The sequence below is a fragment of the Tasmannia lanceolata genome, unplaced genomic scaffold (genome assembly GCF_043159265.1).
Source record: "Tasmannia lanceolata isolate RefF3 unplaced genomic scaffold, GAP_Taslan_0.1 ptg000012l, whole genome shotgun sequence".
Taxonomy (NCBI): Eukaryota; Viridiplantae; Streptophyta; class Magnoliopsida; order Canellales; family Winteraceae; genus Tasmannia; species Tasmannia lanceolata.
Genome location: NW_027518689.1, coordinates 41,318,726 through 41,338,580, shown reverse-complemented (window position 1 = coordinate 41,338,580; position 19,855 = coordinate 41,318,726). Strand labels below are relative to the sequence as shown.

The 19,855-nt window shown below is 38.2% G+C and overlaps 1 protein-coding gene across 2 annotated transcripts; it reads left to right on the top strand.

Annotated features, from left to right (window-relative positions):
* The first annotated feature begins 2,677 nt into the window (after window positions 1-2,677).
* Window positions 2,678-16,028, top strand: LOC143888240 (short-chain dehydrogenase TIC 32, chloroplastic-like). 2 transcript variants are annotated; one of them, XR_013254511.1, is made up of 9 exons: window positions 2,678-3,044; window positions 4,841-5,072; window positions 5,863-5,942; window positions 7,583-7,746; window positions 8,186-8,260; window positions 9,115-9,196; window positions 9,294-9,340; window positions 12,145-12,442; window positions 15,396-16,028. XR_013254511.1 is itself a non-coding variant. In XM_077392600.1 (8 exons), the coding sequence occupies exons 1-8, from the start codon at window positions 2,930-2,932 to the stop codon at window positions 12,319-12,321; spliced, it is 972 nt and encodes a 323-aa protein (XP_077248715.1). In that variant the 5' UTR covers window positions 2,678-2,929; the 3' UTR covers window positions 12,322-12,665. The 2 variants fall into 2 exon arrangements, 1 of the variants encoding a protein (XP_077248715.1); XM_077392600.1 differs by lacking the exon at window positions 15,396-16,028 and having other exon boundaries at window positions 12,145-12,665.
* Window positions 16,029-19,855: the final 3,827 nt, after the last annotated feature.

The window sequence follows — 19,855 nt, the reverse complement described above, 5'->3', positions numbered from 1 at the left end:
TACCTTCTCTCTTACCTATTGAGATTCTCTCTCATTGATAATTAGTTGAATGGCACCGACAAAAGAAATCTGGACAGGAGACTCGAAGGGATTGTCCCCTTAGTTGTGTAGAGATTTAATTTGTTGTGTATACCTAAAGTCCAATATTTTTTCTAAAAGTACTGCGGACCCATTTCATAGGATCATCCAAACTGTTCGTTTGTTAGGGGTGGTGGAGATTAAAAATTAGGAAAAATTATAGAAGAAGAGGGTATTTTGGTCTTTTCATCATAGGATAGGTGAAATCAAAACAAAAAAAGAAAAGTACAGAATGGGGTATTAGTTTTGAGAAATTACGGATTTCTAGTCCTTTTTAAAACAATCATCAAACACGAGTGATTCTTCAAAATCGGGTGGAAGAAAGACCCCAATGCTCTTCTGACATTATCCGAACCAAGATGGAGTCCTCGTATGTTGGTCCTTCATGATTCACCTTTTCATTAATTTAGTATTTTCTTCGTAGAGAAAATCCCCTTATATTTAAAGCATCTCACCCCCTCTTTATGTTGGCGCACTGCACGAGGCTTCTTTTGGTTCGTCTGAATGTGCATTTGAACCAACAAAACCTTGGGTTCGTTTGGATCTTGGCCGTCGGAAATAACTAGAGACAGAAGGATGCTTGACACGTATTAAAAAAAAACTTTTTGGAACGTTGGAGCCTTTATTCACAACTGTTTTGGTTTTGGATTTGAAATTTTCCTTTGAACCCAGAGTCCCTTGGGTTCATTTAAATCTTGGCCATCACCAATATGCATAAACGATCGGATCCACCACACGTGGACATCAATATGGAACGGTGGTGTCTTCTAATAATGCCCTCATCTCTCTGTATGGGATTCCACCGGCATACCTATTATTTACGCCGGCTTACCCATTATTTCCGCCGACGTATCCCTAAATTTCGCCGCGTACACCCTATTTTCGCTGGCGTACCCCTTAATATTCCGGCTGCGTACTTGATACGTTTGGAACACATGTTTGAACCCAGAAAATCCGGCAGTGTACCCGATATTCCGGCGGTATACTCTAGCGGTGTACTTAATATCTTTGAACGATGGGTGTTTCTTGAATCCGGCGGCGTACTTGATATTCCGGCGGCGAACTCTAGAATCTGGCGGCGTTCTCAACCAAAAGAGACATGAGAAATAATAAAAGGGAAATGTTATCAGCACTACTATATTTTGATGATGGCACTCCTCACTTTATTAAAAGTATGCTATGGCCCGCACCATAAGATGATCCAAACCGTCCATTAGATGGGCCACAACGTAAATAGGTTGTGCCCAAAAATTATTTCCATAGGTTGATCCTAACCCTCCGATTTATAAAGGGTTGGGATCAACACTCTAACATTCAGATCGGAGGTTAGGATCAACCTATGGAAATGATTTTTGGGGCACAACCTATTTAGGATGTGGCCCATCTAATAGACGGTTTGGATCATCCGATGGTGCAGGCCATACCGTACTTTTAATAAAGTGAGGAGTGCCCTCATCAAAATACAGTAGTGCTAATAACATTTCCCATAATAAAATATCCAATAACATCGCCGTTCTCAACCAAAAAAGATGTGTAAATAATAAAATATTCAATAACATAGTCGTTCTCAGCCAAAAGAGAAGTGATAAATAATAAAATATTACTTTAAAGATAATGATTGACGTTGAGTTGTGAATTTTTAACGCAGTAGATCAAACGTGGAAACGTATCCGAAGCATACGATCCGATAATTGTCCTAGAATCCACTAGGAAGAAGAATAAGAACCCTAGAATGCACTAGGAAAGGGAGAAGAGAGATAGAGAGACAAAAGTCTTTAATATTATTCCATTGATTGATTAAAACTTACGTATTACAACCTTTATATAATAGAAAAGCAATCTCTAAAGAAGTAAACTTCTTTTAAAAGAAAAGCCTAGAATCTACCACACAAAGAAAGATCTAGAATCCTAATACATAAAGAAAGTAACTAAATTAAAATACCTATAATTAGAAGAGTAATCCTACCAAGGAAACAAATCCTAATAAATAAAGAAACTAATGGCCTACTTTCTAAAAGGGTAAAACCAAAATATTAGTAGCCTAGTGTCCTACATCAATTTGTCATGAAGGGCAACATATGAGGACTCTAATCATGTCAGAAGGGTACTGGGGTCTTTTTTCCACCCGATTTTGAAGAATCACTCGTGTTTGATGATTGTTTTAAAAAATACACGAAATCTGTATTTTCTCGAAACTACTGCCCATATTCTGTACTTTTCTCAAACAAAATCCATTCAAGCGTCATTTCAATAACAAAATACAGCCTCAAAGAAACTTTCCCTTATCCAGTATCTCACCCATCAGGGGTCCAATCACCAAACAATCGTGCCAATTGCAAGATAATGATCTCATCATAAAACCAAATACCAATGATGATTGGGAAATGATATATTCGCCCCTTTGTTTTTAACATGGGACAGCCCCTTCTAGTGTAAAAGAGAAGTTATAAATATCATAGAGGTGGCTGTCCCAAGTTAGAAAAAGGGGGGCGAATATATCACTTGCTTTTTTATTTTATGGGCGAATATATCACTTCCCACAATGACATGGGAGCACTTTTTATCCACACAGGCGCACTAAAATTAGTTTCCCTTCATAAATAGAGATAAGGGTACTACTTCTATGTCTCAAAGAAAAATGCAAAGCTGCATTTTTATCTGAACAACAATGTCTGAAACTTTTTCCTCTTATTGATTGCAATGGTAGTGGACAAGGAGGTCCCCTGTCTCCACCATATTCCCCTGCCTCTATATATATGAAAGAGAAATAGAAACAACATCCACCCACAAAATAAGCAAGCCTCCATAACTGAAAGAGTACAGTTCTATCTTTTCCAAATTTGAAGATAAGATGGGGCTGTGGAACTGGTTTGAAAGAGCAGGGCCTTCAGGTTTCGGATCGTCTTCCACAGCCGAACAAGTCACTGAAGGGATCGATGCAACCCACCTCACTGCAATTGTCACGGGTTCGTCTCTAATCTTCCTTTTTCATTCTTCCATTTCTCTCTATTCTATTCTTTTATCTGTTTTTTTTTTTCTCCATTATGGAGCCATTTGCGAAACAACCAATTACTCCAAAAGCTTAAGCTGTTAGAGACGGCGCTATTTAATATTTTATACTTTAACACACTCACTTATGGCCTCTCTTTTTAGGGTCGGAGCACATGTGACCCTCTTTTGAGTTGGCCATTACATATAGATTTTTAATATCAAGGAGTTTTGAACCCAGAACCTCCTCTGCTCTATACCATGTGAAACAAACAATTACTCCAAAAGATTAAGCTGTTAGAGATGGCTTTATTTAATATTTTATACTTCAAGGGTGTTATTATACATTCATGCAGCTGCCACAGTAAGCCCTTAGGTTCCTCTTTGCTGTGGCTTCCATAAAATTTTCACTGTTTTATCTGCAAAATAAAAAATGGAAAATAGGATGATATGAAATTATGTGGGCATCGTCAATTTGTATGGTTCCCAACTATTACCTAGTGTTGGACTTATGCAGGGTTGTCCCAGTTTAAATTAAGGAGAAAGGCATGGAGATGCATCGATCATACATTCATACCTACACATTTTAATGGGCTGGTGGGAGTTCATTTTATCCTTGATAGGTGTGCTATCCTCGTCCGATAAAATTATTAAACCAGAATAGCCAATCCCAGCAACCGCAGCTTCCGTGATTTCGATCACAACATCAACACTGTTGTGTTTGATTGTGTGGTCATTAGGCTTGATTGAAATTCATGATGAGAAAATCTTGGGCATTAGTTATTTTTAGTATCTCTCGTTTTTTATCTGAGCATGATATGTGCATTGAGGACTTTGAGGAAGATGGTTATACCACATCAGCTGATGAGTCAGCTTGACTTTAGTTGTATGGTCATTAGGTGGTTTAACTCAGGTGCTGGCTTTGGTGAGTGATGGTAGATTTCAGAGGTGTTAACCTGCACCCTAAAATCAATGTTTAAGCCCTATAATAAAAGAGGGGCTATTTAGGTGCTTTTTCAGGATATTTGAACCATTGATAAATTTATGCCTTATTCCATGTACACAGGATCTCTGTTCAACAAGGGACCCATCTTGTATAGTGATTATTCTGTATAAACTTCCCCAATCACTATACACACAGCATAATTTTCAATAAGAAATGAATATCTTATTTCAAAGTGTGGGCCTATAACTTTACAAGGGCACAGAAGATGGGAGTTTTTACATGGCATTCGTTCATGCCTAATGGGAATGCCACCCTTGATAATTGATCAGCGACCACAGACTTTTTCAGGTTGGATCAAATATTAAGGGTGACACCCCATTAGTACATGAACGTATGAACACCTTGTAATTTCACCAGGGCCGCGTTCCGTTTGAATGCTTCAAAAAGTGGGCAAATCAAAGTAATAAAAAAAGGACACATAATCCTAGTATTGTTTGGTTGTCATTTACTATATTCGATGTAGTTGAAATAACTGAATTTTGGATTGTTCGGTCAAAGTAACAGAAACTCATATGCCAGTCCTTTAGCTGTAGATTTTCCAAATTCAAGCTTTTTTACACTGTTTGGCTTTCCTCTCAAACAAGGAGAAACAGGCAAGTAAAGAAATCAGAATCTATATGATGTTCCTTCTATTTGTATATTACATGCATCCAAATGGACCCTAGCTAAAAGATAGAGGTGGTGTTTGGAGTAGCCTCTCCCTCTCTTTCTCACCAAAAGATTATGAATAATTAAGAAAATTATTGTTGATTGATGTTATGGTACTAGGGGCAACGAGTGGAATTGGAAAAGAAACAGCGAGAGTTTTAGCTAAAAGGGGAGCCAAAGTGATCATCCCTTCGAGAAGTATGGAGAGTGGTCTGAGAGTGAAAGAAAGCCTCCTTGAAGAGAACCCAAATGCAAAGCTCCATGTGATGGAGATGGACCTCAGCTCTCTCAACTCAGTTGCCTCCTTTTCCCGCTCCTTCAACTCCTCAGACAACCATTTAAACATCCTCGTGTAAGTCATCCAGTCGAGGTATGAAAAACTAATAACAAATATTGGGTCGCTAAGGCCGTGTTTGTTTTAGATTTTAAGAAACCAATTGTGAGTCCAAAACTTATTATTGGACTCAAATTCACGTTAAGTCCCTGTTCGTTTGAGATTGCGAACCGATTGTGAGCCCCAAACCTATTATTGGAGTTTGGGGCTCAAAATCGGTTGGCACAATCTCAAATGAACGGGGCTTAAATTTTGAGTCCAATAATCAGTTTTGAACTGTCAATCAATTCTCGATATCTAAAACAAACAGGGACTATGATTATTCACTAGGGAGGCCTCTTTAAATATTCGAGCCCAACATTAACTGTATGGTTTTGGGCTCGGCTCATGCATATATTTTGGGGTTCTTAAAATTGAAGAATTCTTTAGTGGGCGCGACCTCATTGTAATACAATGTAATAGTCCAACTATGTCATAATGGGCCCACCTTTGATTGATCCAAACCATCACTTAATAGGCCTTGCTCTGGATCTCCTATGACCCAAAAATCATCCAACATGATTTCAGGCCATGCGATTTGGATCTGAATAGGATATGATAGACCCTGTTGCATGTCTATGTCCCATGTACATAGTCGGATCCAAATAAGTCGTTGGACTATCCGGGTCCGTTGACAGGCCTATCTGTGAAATGTGATGTTCTTGAGAGCACTACACCATTACTTATTCTAAAATTTTTGTATTTTATCTTTCACTTTCCTTTTTGCCCTTATAATCTCATAGTAATTACTTCTTCCATGTTAGAACAGAAACAATGCAGGGATAATGGCTTGCCCCTTCCAGCTATCTGCAGATGGAGTAGAGTTGCAATTTGCCACTAATCACCTTGGTAAGTTTCAAATTAAAGAGGAAGTCTTAATTCAAAACACTTGCTACTAGTAACATGGAGGAGACTATATATTATACAGGAAATGTTATTTCCACTCGAATTCCCAACATTTTTACGCCTTTTGCTTAAACGTAAGATGGGCCTAAGACAAATTTTATGTCCATTTCCACCTAAAAATGGGTGTAAATTTTGTTTTTACGTAGAATTAGAAAGAAACTAAATCATTACATTTTTAAGAAATGTTGTAAAAGAGGGTAGAACATCATTTCCCATATTTTATTTATGTTAAATGCTGGTCGCAATAGAATTTTCCTTTTTTCATCATATTAAAACTGTGTTTTGGTCACCAGAATCAGGAACCAGAATTGGCATCCAATTTTGAATAATTAAAATAAAGTTTAATAAAAAAAATTTATTCCGGTCAGCGTGGAATCAAACGCAGGAATTGGCATCCTATTCTGATTGCACCGATTTTCATTGTTAAAAAAATGACAGAATGAGAGACGTGGAATTGACACCAGGGCAGAATTAAAAGGGAAAAAATGTAGGAATCTATTTCCCACCCCAAGAGGTGGTATTCCTATTCTATTAAACAACCAGTTAATCCAAAAGCTTAGGTTGTTGGAGATGGCGTTATTTAATCTTTTATACTTTAACACTCCCCCTCACGTGTGGCTCCTCTTTTTCGGGTTGGCATACGCGTGGCACATGTTGCCATTATATGTGGATTTTTAATATCAAGGAGTTTTGAACTCAGGACCTTTGCTCTGATACCATGTGTTGGGACCCCCGTAGAACTCACCCTTAAAAGCTAGCCGTTAAGGGGAGGGTGCCCAAGTCCTTATAAACCATCCACATCTCTTTAACATTTCCAATGTAGGATCTTGTTTTTGCGTGAAACCCCCAACAATCTCCCCCATCCACGCAGATGCAGCGTGGACAATCTCGCCCCTCCATGCGGGAGAGCGTGGGAACTACGAGATCTTCTCTGAGGGAATTTCACCATCCTTAGAGGCACACCAGGGTTACCGAGATCTTCTACGAGGGAATTTCACCGTCCTTGAGGCCATATCGGGGTTACCATACTGCTCCCGCATGGAGGGGCGAGATTGTCCACGTTGCTTTTATGTGAAGGGGGAGATTGTTGGGGGTTCCACGCAAAAGCAAGATCCCACATCATATATAAGGACTTGGGCACCCTCCCCGTAATGGCTAGCTTGGTCCCAACACATGGTATCAAAACAAAGGTCTTGAGTTCAAAACTCCTTGATATTAAAATTCCACATGTAATGGCCAACACAAAAAGAAGGGCCACATGTGTCACGTATAGGCCAACCCTAAAAAGAAGGGCCACCTGCTTTGATACCATGTCAAACAACTAGTTATTCCAAAAGCTTAAGCTGTTGGAGATGGCGTTATTTAATCTTTTATACTCTTACATATTCTATAAGAAATTTTTTATTGAATTTTTTAATAGAGAAATTGGAATAGGAATTGTTATAGGATATTAGGATTCCAATTCGTAATTCCGGCAATCCAAATGCAGCATTGTTTAAGCTCTCGATTCTTGAATGCTCAAAAATTAAAAGCATGTAAGGTTTAGTTCTTCCTTTTACTATGTTTAATTTTATTAAGTGCAGGTCATTTCTTGCTAACAAATCTGCTGCTTGACAAGCTGAAAGCCACTGCCAAGGAAACAGGAATTGAAGGAAGAATAGTTAATGTTTCATCAATGGCTCACAGATATTCAAGCAATTCCGCCATTCAATTCGAATCTCAGAAGCTCAACGACCCATCTAAGTACCTTCTCTTTCTGCTAATAAATTCAGTACCTTCTCTTTCTGCTAATAAATTCAGTACCTTTGCTTTCTTCTGCATTCATTTTTTTAATAGATTCATGGGAGATGTTATATGGGTGTGGCCGTGTGGGTGTTAATTCCAGTATTTTCAAAAATTACAGTGGGCCCACTTCATAAGACTATCCAAACCGCATTTGTAGAGATTTCCATGATATGCAGTCTCTCTACAGATCGGAGGGCTAGGATCATCCCATGAAAATAATGTCTGGGTTACTGTCGATTTACCTTGTGGCCCAACAAATGGATGGTTTGAAAACTGAACCATCTTATGAAGTGGGCCCCACTGTACTCTTTGAAAAATAGTGGACTGGCCCACACCCATTATTAAATGAACGGTTTGGATCATCCTATTTACGTCCGCTCTACTTTACTTTTTGCAGGTACAGAACATACGATGCTTATGTTCGGTCTAAGCTTGCAAATGTACTGCATGCAAACGAGTTATCAATGCGTTTGCAGGTAAGGTTGAGTGGTGGTGACATTTTCAAGGGACTCGGACCCATTTTTCCTAGATAGCACTACAAGTGGGACCCATCTTTGAATAACCTGAAACAGTTCATTTTTTGGTCCCACTATGGGTAGGCCATGCCACCGTTGGACTGTCCTAAGTCATAACCTTTCAAATTGTGGCATGTCAAACGGAAGGTTAGGGAAATGATTTCAGCGCTCCAATGTTTTGATAAACATGCGCCCCACATGTTTGTCGTGTAGTATTTAAAGGCTTTAAGAGCTTTTTGAGAACTGTAATATTCCTCTGACGGCCCTTTAAATACTACACGGCAAAACTTAGAGCGCAGAAAACATTTCCCTAAAAATAATATGATTGTTTCCACAAATTTGAGGGACAGGATTGTTCGAAGCAGGGGATTTTTCATAAATACACTTTCCCCGGAAGATAAAAATGTTAAAATATGATCATTGTGATTTCCTCCTATTGTTTGCATTTTGGCCCCACATGTGCGACGTGGATTCAATTGGTTCGGTTGATCTGATTGCCAAACATGTCCGGCCCATTGTGGTTGGCCCCACCTTGATTCGATGATCCTAAGCCCTTGGTCTATCTGACCAGGCTTAGGGTTCCAATATTTGGGTTTAATCATAATCGTCTACTCGCGTACCCTTCTAATATTTGCACCCGTCCCATTCCCATTGCTCTAAACTTCTCACACTGACTTTTAAAGTTCCCAACAAGCTCTAAATAAGTAGAGAAGTTTAAAACAAAGAGAAGGGTACCAATAACATAATAAAAAGTGGGGGCAGAGTGAAGATTTTGAACTTCCTTTCAAGAGATGCTTGTGTCCTTGTCTAATCAGGAAGAAGGGTGCAACGTTACAGCCAACTCTCTACATCCTGGAGTAATTCCCACTAATATAAGTCGGTATGCAAATTCAATGGGTACGTATAACAATTCTTTCTACTCCCTTTGTTCTTTTGAGTTGGATTCTTTCATTAGTATTTCCCCATTAGAATTTTATACCATTTTCTTTTGCAGCCATTCCATTTGCGTTAATGAGGCCCTTCCTTAAAAACATAGCCCAGGTACAAAAGTTGAGCAAGCTCCTTGATTTTTTTATTTCATCAACACTTACATGCATTTATAAACTTATAAGCATTCCTGGCCCATGCTATGCATGGTTGTAAAATGGTGGGCCCCACACTAGCATGGGTTTGGGTGGAGATCAATGCTGGGCCCTACTTCATCAAATCATGGGGCTTAGAAAAGGTGGGCCCTACCCTATCCATGGCTTTGGTTGGGATATGGTGGGCCCCACCCTTGCTATGTGTGAGGTGTAAAAAAATCTTTGGAAAATAATGTTCTATAGAAAAAAAAAATCTCAGGTCTAGTAGGTTTCCAATTTTTCTTGAAAACGGAGAAAAATATTGTTTTAAAAAATAATTTCCTTGGAAAATGAGTTTAGAAAATGTAGTTGGGGCTCTAATAATTAAATACTCAATACATTTATAATCTGTAGTATCTTTTTGCTCAATTCAAAAACCAACATGATGATCATTTATACTCTCGTATTTCTAACACTTAATACAAAAACACAATGATCTAAGATATACGGAAGTACCTTTTTAAGAAATATTGTTCAAAGTACATGCATGTGAACTTTAATACCGTTTAAAGTATATAATACACACAAGTACATAGGAAACGTTCTTAAGTCTTTTCGGTGGAATCTGTTGTCGCGGCCGCAGCGGTCATAGGCTTTGATGTGGCAATGAAAACAGAGAGATTCCTACTGCCTACCAATGGTAGTAGGAGGTCGTCGGATTTTCTTTTTTGCCCGCTAGACAGGTATAAAATCTGGTCCACCATAAATGTGCAAATGGCAAAGACAAAAAGTTAGATGATGGAAGCAAGAAGTGGGAATGCCTAAGGACGAGGGCGATGGACAATGCATATCTAATAATTTATACTATCTAATACATTCAATAAAATGCAGCCACTAGCAATACTAATGATTAGAGCCCCAACTGTACTGGAAAAATTATTTTCTATGATAAATGTTTCATGGAATTTTTCAATAAAATTTTCTATAGAAATAAATTTCTAATAAAAAAAATTCCATGTAAAGAAATTTCTAATAAAAAATTAATTTCCATGAGAAAAACATATGACAACTAACTTTTATTATATGTTATAGATACCGTAGATAGCAATGAATGATGATTTACATAGTTTCTTTTTATTAACTTTAGTTTCTTTTGATTAAATTGATGCCTTTGGCCTCCTCATTGCCAATGAGTCGACAGTCTTAAATTTTCATTTTAATGAATATGGCATGCACTATGGGAACACTATTTATACAAAAGATTGGTGCTTATGGCTAAAATTTATTAGGTAAATAGTGGTAGAGTTTAAAAATATAAAGTACCTAAAAGCTATAAAAAAAGCCTACATCTATAAGGTTTATCTATACTAAATATAATGGAAAAACTTGGGCATATCTATATTTAAGACCTTACAGATGTAAAGTTTCCATTAGTTATTAAATATAATAAAAGGAAAATGATATCAGCACTCCAATATTTTGATAATTCCGCTCAAGTCTCGTCCTTTAGTTATTAAAGAGCCGTCAAAAGGTTGTTATGGTTCCCAAAAAGTTCTCACAAGCTCTTTAAATACTAAAAGACAAGAAACTTGAGCGGAAATATCAAATCATTGGAGCGTTGATATCATTTCCCTATTAAAAATGTTAACTTATTGTGCGGTTAACAAATATCTTATACACGCAGAAAAATTTGTTTAGCTATTGAATACCTTATAGATTTAACTTCGTTTGTACCTATTAAATATTTTACACTTTTAAGCTCGGGGTCGATTTTTTTACCATAGAGATATTTACCATGTGTTGATAAAGGATAAATTCCAGCATGACAACTCACACGGTGTGTCCCGCGTATTGCATGCTTCAAGGATTTCAACTTGTTGACCTATACCGTGTATCAAGGGATCCCTCCATCTTCATGGCCTTACACCATGGCATCCTCCAACGCCGCCAACTCTGCAATGACATCCCTCACTACGCCATCTTCCTCTCTCATTTCCTCCTCCTCTATCCTTTCTCGAGCACCACTTCATGATATCACTCATCTTGATATTGTCTCCATTAAGCTTTCCCGAACCACCTATCTCCTATGGTGTAGCTAATTACTACCTATTCTCCGTATTCAAGATCTCCTCCTCAAATATGTTGATGGCACATGTCTTGAACCTCCATCCTCTATTTCCACCACTGATGAAAAGGGCTCATTTTCAATGTTTTCTCACAGTACATTCTCATAAGAGCTATAGAGAAATTTGCATGTAACATATCTAATAGCTAAAGAGAAATTTATATTTATAAGGTATTTAATGGTTACAAGAATTTTGCATTTATAAGGTTTCAAATAATCTTGAGGGCCACCCAAGTTCAGAATAGATATAAATTTCCTTAATTTTATTGTTCGTCGTGTTGATCTATAGAGAAATTTACATTTATAAGGTTATAAATGACTTCCGTATGAAATATTTGATACATGTGTATGTATAGAGAGAGAGAGAGAGGGATTTACATTTTTGAGATTTTAAATATCCTAAGGAATTGTTCATAAAGACCTTTAGAAGAAAGACAACTTTGTGTAATTTTTCTCCAACTCAATGTGATTTGTGAGGTACGATCAATGTTTTATGGTTATTGAATCATTCCTCTCAATTAGTTAATAGGGTTTCTAGTATAAATTGCAATGGTGGTAGTTTTGTTTGTGTAGGAAATATAAATTGCATATCATCATGTTGTAATCAAGGTAATTAGAGCCTAACACGGTCGACTAAAGTGAAGAGTGTTTTCTTGTAGGGTTCATCGACAACATGTTATGTGGCCCTCCATCCCAATGTGAGAGGTGTCACTGGAAAATACTTTGCCAACTGCAATGAAACAACCCCTTCTGCCCAATCAAGGGACAAAGATTTGGGGAAGAGACTTTGGGAGTTCAGTCAGGAGCTTATTCAAGAGCTCAGTAGGCCAACATGATAACTCATCAATCCTATCCAACAATCATGTGCTCTTATGGGTTGGTTTGTCGTGCAGAGTTCATCTTCGAAGGTTGATTTTCTACATGCTGGATCAATAATATAAGACATTGCTTCTGGTGGTAAGCTTGAATTAGAACACAGTGAAAGAGAATCAAATAGTAGATCCTGACTTCTGTCTTTTGGGGTGAAACTTCAAAAACCATATAAAAGTTCCTTTCTAATAAACATATCCCCTAACTTGTTTTTATTGATTAATGAAGCACACTTCCAAAGGTTTGATATGCCATTTAGTCTGTAAAAAAATTGTTTAGCACCAACAAATAATAGATCCTGACTTCTGTCTCTTGGGGTGAAAATTCAAAGACCTTAAAAGTTTCCTTTCTAATAAACATATCCCCCGACTTGTTTTTATTGATTAATGAAAGACACTTCCAAAAGTGAGTGATAGCTAGATGCAAGCTGGCTTACATATCACAATGTTTTATTTAATTTTTTGCCCTTGTGGGGCATTGGCAGCCCTTATCGGGTCGAACATGGGACCTCAAGGTTGAGATACAAATCGTCAACCATTGAGCTATGGGCATGGTTTTAAATTTCGGTTTAGGTACAAATTTCGGCCTTGGCCGAAACTGAAATGTCAGCCTAAATCCGGTAAAAAACTAAGAAATCTCGTTTCTTTGGCCCGAAATTTCAATAATTGCGGCCTAAATTCAGTAAAATAATAAAAGATAATATTTTAATGAAAATTCAACCGGAATTTCCGAAATTACCAAAATTCTGAAATTTCCACCGAAATTTGATAAATTTCAGGAAATTCGGTTTCGTTGCATTTCAGTTTCAGTTTTGGATTTCGGTCAAAATTTAAAACCAAGGCTACAGGCCAAACCCCAATGTCTATATCATACAATACGTGACGACAGGCTCATCTTATAGATGTGTAGAGGCTCATCTTAGATGTGTAGTGACAGATGTCCCTAGAAGTAGCTAATAGATGTAGCTTCAATTAGGGGTGCAAGTTTGGCCCTGTCAGCCCTGACCCGCCCTGAGCCCGAACAGGATCAGGGTTGGATTTTCTAACCCTGAGGGCGGGTCAGGGTTCATTTTTTTCTGACCCTAACTCAGGTTGGGCGGGTTTTGGGTAAATGCATCGGGTACCCTGACCCGGCCCGACCCTGAGTTTTCTATTATAGAATTGAACCATCTGTGCATGTTTCTTTTGCTAATGTTTTCTATTATCTTGGATTGATGTTTCTTTATATTATTATTATTAATTGTCTTTGTTGCCCGCATGTTGTTGAATTCATATTGTCTTATTTTGTTCCCTTTCTCTGTTTATTGATCATTTTGTTCCATATGATAAGTGGTTGCTTTATTTTTGGCACTCTTAACAGGTATTTGAACTAGGGTCAATTAGGGCCGGCCCGGGCCGGCCTTGCCCAATCAGGGGGGCCAGGGCCAGCACAATACCCTGTAGGGCGGGTAATGGGTTGAGGTTTTCCGGCCCTAACTCAGGGTCAGGGCGGGTCAGGGCCTAGATAATGGGATCCAAGGTTGGGCTAGGGTTTTGAAAAACCCGACCCACCCCGACCATGTTGTAGCCCTAGCTTCAATGGTAGTTGTACATTTGTCTAAACATTCATACTTTGATGGAGCTCATCCCATCTATATATACCCCCAGAGTCGAGGTTTCCCACGTCGTGTGTGTGGATTTCCATCGTTAGGACTTGGGCGACCTTGTGCACATTTAGAGCTCGAGAACAAACTTTAAATTAAGATGTACCATCGACTTGAATCAAAACTAAAAGGGCCATATGTTGACTGTGTTTGCTTTAAATCAAATTATCTTTGATTCTTATGACTAAAGATCAGTTTGATCAAACCCTAAGAAGACTAGAGGTTCATATACAGGCGATCCAGAGCAAGTCCTATCAAATAGATGACTCTGACCTATCAAAGGTGAGACCCCCACTGCACAATAATAAGGGTTCATCACTGTATTACAATGAGGTCACAACCTATCAAGGCATTCCTCTAAAACTAAGAGGCAAGTGTCATCATATCATATAATATATTTATATATATAAGGGAATGTTGCAGACCTGGTGCTGCCACGTGGCACCCTTCTTTATCCCGTTCTTCTATACCCAATCAATTCTGACCTATTTTCCATTTATTTCAATAATTACTCAAAACATCATAATGTTTCTTTCCAAATAAGTGCCCATCAGTATAATATAACATGATACTTAATAACTGTGTCTTCCAATACAGCATAACACTTCACATTCCAAAATAGGTTTCGGAGTGTAAAGGGCTAGAATTTCAAACGCCATATCCATAGACAAGCTGAATGTGTTAGCTGTGGTGCTGCCACGTGTCATCCTTCCTATCTATATATGCACATATCCTCTGTGTACCTTTGATTTCGAGATTCATTTCCAATCCCGTTTGAAAGATTTTCCTTTAACTTTTTATCTCATAGCAATAACAATTCGAGTTAAATGGAAACGTTACCCATTTATGGCTGAGTACCCACTAAGCATGCAATTAATGAAAATTTGCCAAAAAAAAATCACGCCATTTATGGCTTTATGACGAGTTAAATGGAAACGTTACCCATTTATGGCTGAGTACCAACTAAGCAAGAAAATAATGGAATTTTGCCACCCCAAAAAAAAAATCACGGCATTTATGGCTTTATTGCATTATTATTGCCTTAAAATATATGTTTACGGATATCAAAAGGCAGGTTTTGTTGTTAATGATGGACGAAGAAGACGGGTTCGAAAGCAAATCTCTTATCACTGTCAACAATAACCCACCTCTAATACCTCTCTGGGCAAGCTTCTATCCTTCTGTTGGGTTTCAAATCTTAGACCCTCATCTTCCTTGAATTCTTACGATGAATTGCAGCAGTTCTAAAGAAATTGCAAACCCAAGCTACATGATCCTAAAGATACTCTTGCATATATTATTTCAATGAGAGTATGATGATTTTCTTCATTTTGTTCTCATGTAAACTTATGCTAAATTTATCTGTATATTTTATATTTTGACTAAATTTTTGTTCAGGTTGCGGTGGAGTCCAACTGGTTCGGCTTTGCTAACTGTTTTCAATTGGTTTTACCTAGCGGGAATGGGGATAGTGAATGAAGGTATCAAGACCTATTGATTTTGTTGTTTCTGACCCATGTCGACAAATCATGCTTCTGTAATTCTCCGATGCTCTTTCGTCTATGAGGAACGAGTAATTATACTGGCAAATCAGCTTCTTCTACACGCTCAAAGAGATTCTGCGAGTGGTTGTTGCTGCTTCAACTTGGATGAGGATACAGTTCTGTTACAAACAGAAGGATGGTTTCTTCTCTGACACTGAAGTTATTTATAGATGCAAGTGACCAAGAAGAGATTTCTTAAAAACTACTGGAGGTTTACAATTGTGAACCCACATTTTTGCCCCTTTAACTTCTAAAAAGGTTTTTACCACGGGTTCTATGAGTAGCAGCTCTGGCCACTCAACACAAAGGAAAGGTTATCACAAACCATCCTAAAATCTCTCTCTCTCTCTCCAACAACCATGTATCCTTTCTCATGCTAGGTAATTTTTTATTATCTTTCTTTTTTAGATAGTGAGAATGCAAATTTATTTATTTTTAAAAGTTTTTTAACCATTTTAATACAAGTTTTTATTATTCATTTAATTTTTCTTCAACGCCCCATGGAACGCACGGGTCTGCAACTAGTTATTAAAACAAGGAAGTGTGTGATGTCCTTTTCTTACATATGATTTGGTTGGCCAAAGTCATATGTCCCAATCAAATAAAAAAATGGGTCTTTATACAAAGAAAGTACTATGAGAAGAGCAAAATTACAAGTGGGTACCATTAGTACTTACTGAAACGTATATATCCCCTTTTCTTCCCTTGGGCCCTTGTAGTGTAAAAAGAATAGCCATAAATACACAACGTTGGTGGACCTTAGCCGCGCACCCGGGTGAGGGGAGGATATATCACTTACCATATTCTAGGCCTGGCTATGTATGGGCCAGAAAGCAGTGGCATGTTTATATCCATAAATAAGTAGTGGTGTGTGCAATAGAAAATTTAATTCTAAAAACTTCGAATACCACCACTTTGGGGCGGAATCCAAGGGCGGAAATGGATTCCGCGATGTTTTCCTCCTTTAATTTTGTCATGGTGTATTGGTGTGTCATTTCTGCCCCCGGTTTTTTTTTGTTTAAAAGCAAACCGCAAAATCGGACGGAATCGAATAGGATGCTGATTCCGATGTTGGTTCTGGTAATCCAAATGCACCTTAAGAGTAATGCTACATTGAAGGGCAGCCTTGGTTCCTCATTGAATTCATTTCGTCCGACCTCATTGATCATTTTTTAAATTTTTTTATTTTGTCATTATAAATGCAATAGCGTGAAGCCGAACCAATGGAATGCCCTTGCAGCTGAGTTTCTGCGAGTCCCCTTCAGTTTAGCATTCCTCTTGTACTTATCCCTATTACTTTGTCTAACTCTTTATCTTCAATTTGTTAGAGATGGGCTCAGAAATGGGTTATGACTTGGGGGGCGTTATCGTACATGGCCTTCAAAAAGAGATAGAATACAGACCCACACATGCATTAATGACATCAGCTATTTTTACTCTGTCTCAGAGACCCAACAGAAAAGCTCTAACTATGGCTTTTGATGGGTGTGGGCAGATGTTTGATGGTTTCTTCTTTCTTGTTAGTATCTTTCCAAATACTAGAAGGTAAGATTTGGCCCTATTTCATCCTGTTATAAATATACAATATACACATTTCAAACTAAGGAGATGGAAAAAGTCATCTGATAAAAGGGGAAAATTATACACCCCTCTTTTAAGAATTAGGAATTTGCCGTTGGGAAATGATGTCAGCACAAGTAGCACAATAATTGCACAAAGTCAGCTTGTCTTTTATTATTTAAGGATCTGTCAAAGATTATAATTACAAAAGAAAAGACGAGCTGAATTTGTGCAATTATTAAAACATGGTTGTGCTGATATCATTTCCCTGAGATTTATATGCTGTGCGCGCCTCAAGTCTAATATTTTTCATCAAGTCAGGTGGGGCTCACTTCATAGCATGATCCATACCGTTCATCAACGACAACAAAGTAAATGGGTGTACCCATAAATCATCTCCATAGGATGATCATAGCGCTCCTATGATCATCCTATGGAGATGATTTATGGGGAATGAATTCGATGATCATGATCCTGTGAAGTGGGGCCACTGTACTTTCTGAAAAATACTAGAGTTCAAGTGCCCTCACCATATAAATCTCAATGTTTATTTTATCTCACTTCTAATTTATCTTTACATGAAATGATGAAATTATATGGTGTGAGTGCGGCGTACCAACACATGATTGGGTGCCGCAGAAGTGCCATTCATGCATTTGATCCAAAAACCCTTATTAAGTTAGTTGCTGTTGGATCAAATATCAGGAGTGGCACATTGATTAGGAGCATATACGCCCGGACACCATGTAAAAACCTCTGCCGTTCGCATATCAATGCACAAATAAGTAGGGGTGTCCGCCTATGTCTCAATCACAATCCATTCAGATATCAGGAGTGGCCTATTGCATGTGAGAGAAGCCACCAATTGAATGGAGACAAAATCTGCTGAAAAGTGAGCCTATGCGGCTGCTCTCAGATGCAACGGGCCACCCACACCCACGAAATGCATTCTGCCACGGATGCTAGCAAATCCCCATTTATATAGTTTTCAATAACCTAAGGAACACCTAACTTTTCCCGTATGGATTATTCTAAACCCAAATTAGAAAATGGGATCTTCACAAACAAAATCCAATTTTTTTTTAGGACCACCTTCATCGTACATTTCACACCTGATCAGGACCATTGCTCCATTGGGCACCAACACTAATTCAATCACCACTCATTTGTCTAATCACGAGTGAATGATCCATCAATTCTTGATAACAACTTGCATTAGTGTATATAGTATGACTCCTATTTTACACTAGAGTAGGGCCAATGGTGATCCTTGGGCAATGTACAAACTTCTTTTATATATATATATATATATATATATATATATATATATATATATATATATATATATATATGAGAAAAGTGTCTCTAGTCGGCAGGACTATATACAATTCTTTGTCGGCTCGTGCATCGCACGGGGTTTTTTGCTAGTGTCTATATATATATATATATATATATATATGTGAGGAAACTGTTGGTGAACTAGCTTGCCCAATCACATGGGTCCCACATTTTGGGGAGTGATCCAAACCATTCATTTGCAAGGCCTTATCATAGATAGGGGGTGTACAAAAAATCAGCTCCATAGGATCATCCTAACCCCTCCATTTGTGGAGGACAAAAATGGGCCAGATTTGTGTCTGTCCATTTTTGTCCTCCACAAATGGAGGGGTTAGGATGATCCTATGGAGCTGATTTTTGGTACATTCCCCATCTATGTAAGGGACTTTCAAATGAATGCTTTGGATTATCCTAACAAAGTGGGCCCCCATGTGATTGGGCAAGCTAGCTCACCAACAGTTTCCTATATATATATATATATATATATATATATATATATATATACACACACACACACACACACACTAGCAAAAAACCCCGTGCGATGCACGAGCCGACAAAGAATTGTACAGACCACATCATAGGTTGATCTAAACCGTCCATGTGATGGAACACAACATAAATAGGTTGTGCCCGTAAAATAATTTCCATAGGCTGATCCTAGCCCTTCAATCTATAGAGGTTTCGATAGTTGTTGTTCCTCTTAAGCTGCCCAGAAGTTGTCAATATTTTTACAGGTGTCCTACATTCGTAATATCAAACTTTTCCTAATTTGACTCGCACATAGTGAATAAGGAAAAGTAGTTCCCGATTTGCAATTTTCTCAACCCGACCCAACCTGATTTCCAATTCGGGTTGGGTTGGGTCGGGTTGACCCGATTTGATATGGTACCAATTGTTAACCACCCGAACTCAAGCCGGGTTGTTTTGGATTTTGAGAACCAATAGTGAGTCACCAATAACCAGTTTTTAACTCGGTTCTCAAAATCCAAACCAAACAGGGACTAACAATTAACAAAGGGAAATGTTATCCGCACTACTATATTTTGATGATCACACTCCTCACTTTATTAAAGTACGGTATAGCCCGCACCATAGGATTATCCAAACGCTCCATTGTGGACTGTGGAGACTATTTCAGTGTTGAAAAAAGAAAATCACATATACAGAACTTCTTCAGATGGAACTCAAATTCGGGTTTTGGGTCGGGTCGGGTTGCTCGACAGCCCAACCCGACCCGACCCGTTTTCTAATTTTGGTTGATTTTTTCTAACCCAACCCAACCCGATTTGCGAAAAAGCTTAGCCCGACCCAACCCAAATTCGGGTTGAACCCGACCCGCGTGGGAACATCCAAGTAACAACAATGGTTTCAAATTATTTATAGTGCTAATGTCCTCACTACCATATTTTATAA

Bases quoted from the DNA above. Each gene is read 5' to 3' on its own strand.
- LOC143888240 (XM_077392600.1), top strand. From the start codon at position 2,930: ATGGGGCTGTGGAACTGGTTTGAAAGAGCAGGGCCTTCAGGTTTCGGA. The intron at 8,261-9,114 runs GTAAGGTTGAGT...TTGTCTAATCAG, and splicing joins AGTTATCAATGCGTTTGCAG to GAAGAAGGGTGCAACGTTAC. The intron at 9,341-12,144 runs GTACAAAAGTTG...GTTTTCTTGTAG, and splicing joins TCCTTAAAAACATAGCCCAG to GGTTCATCGACAACATGTTA.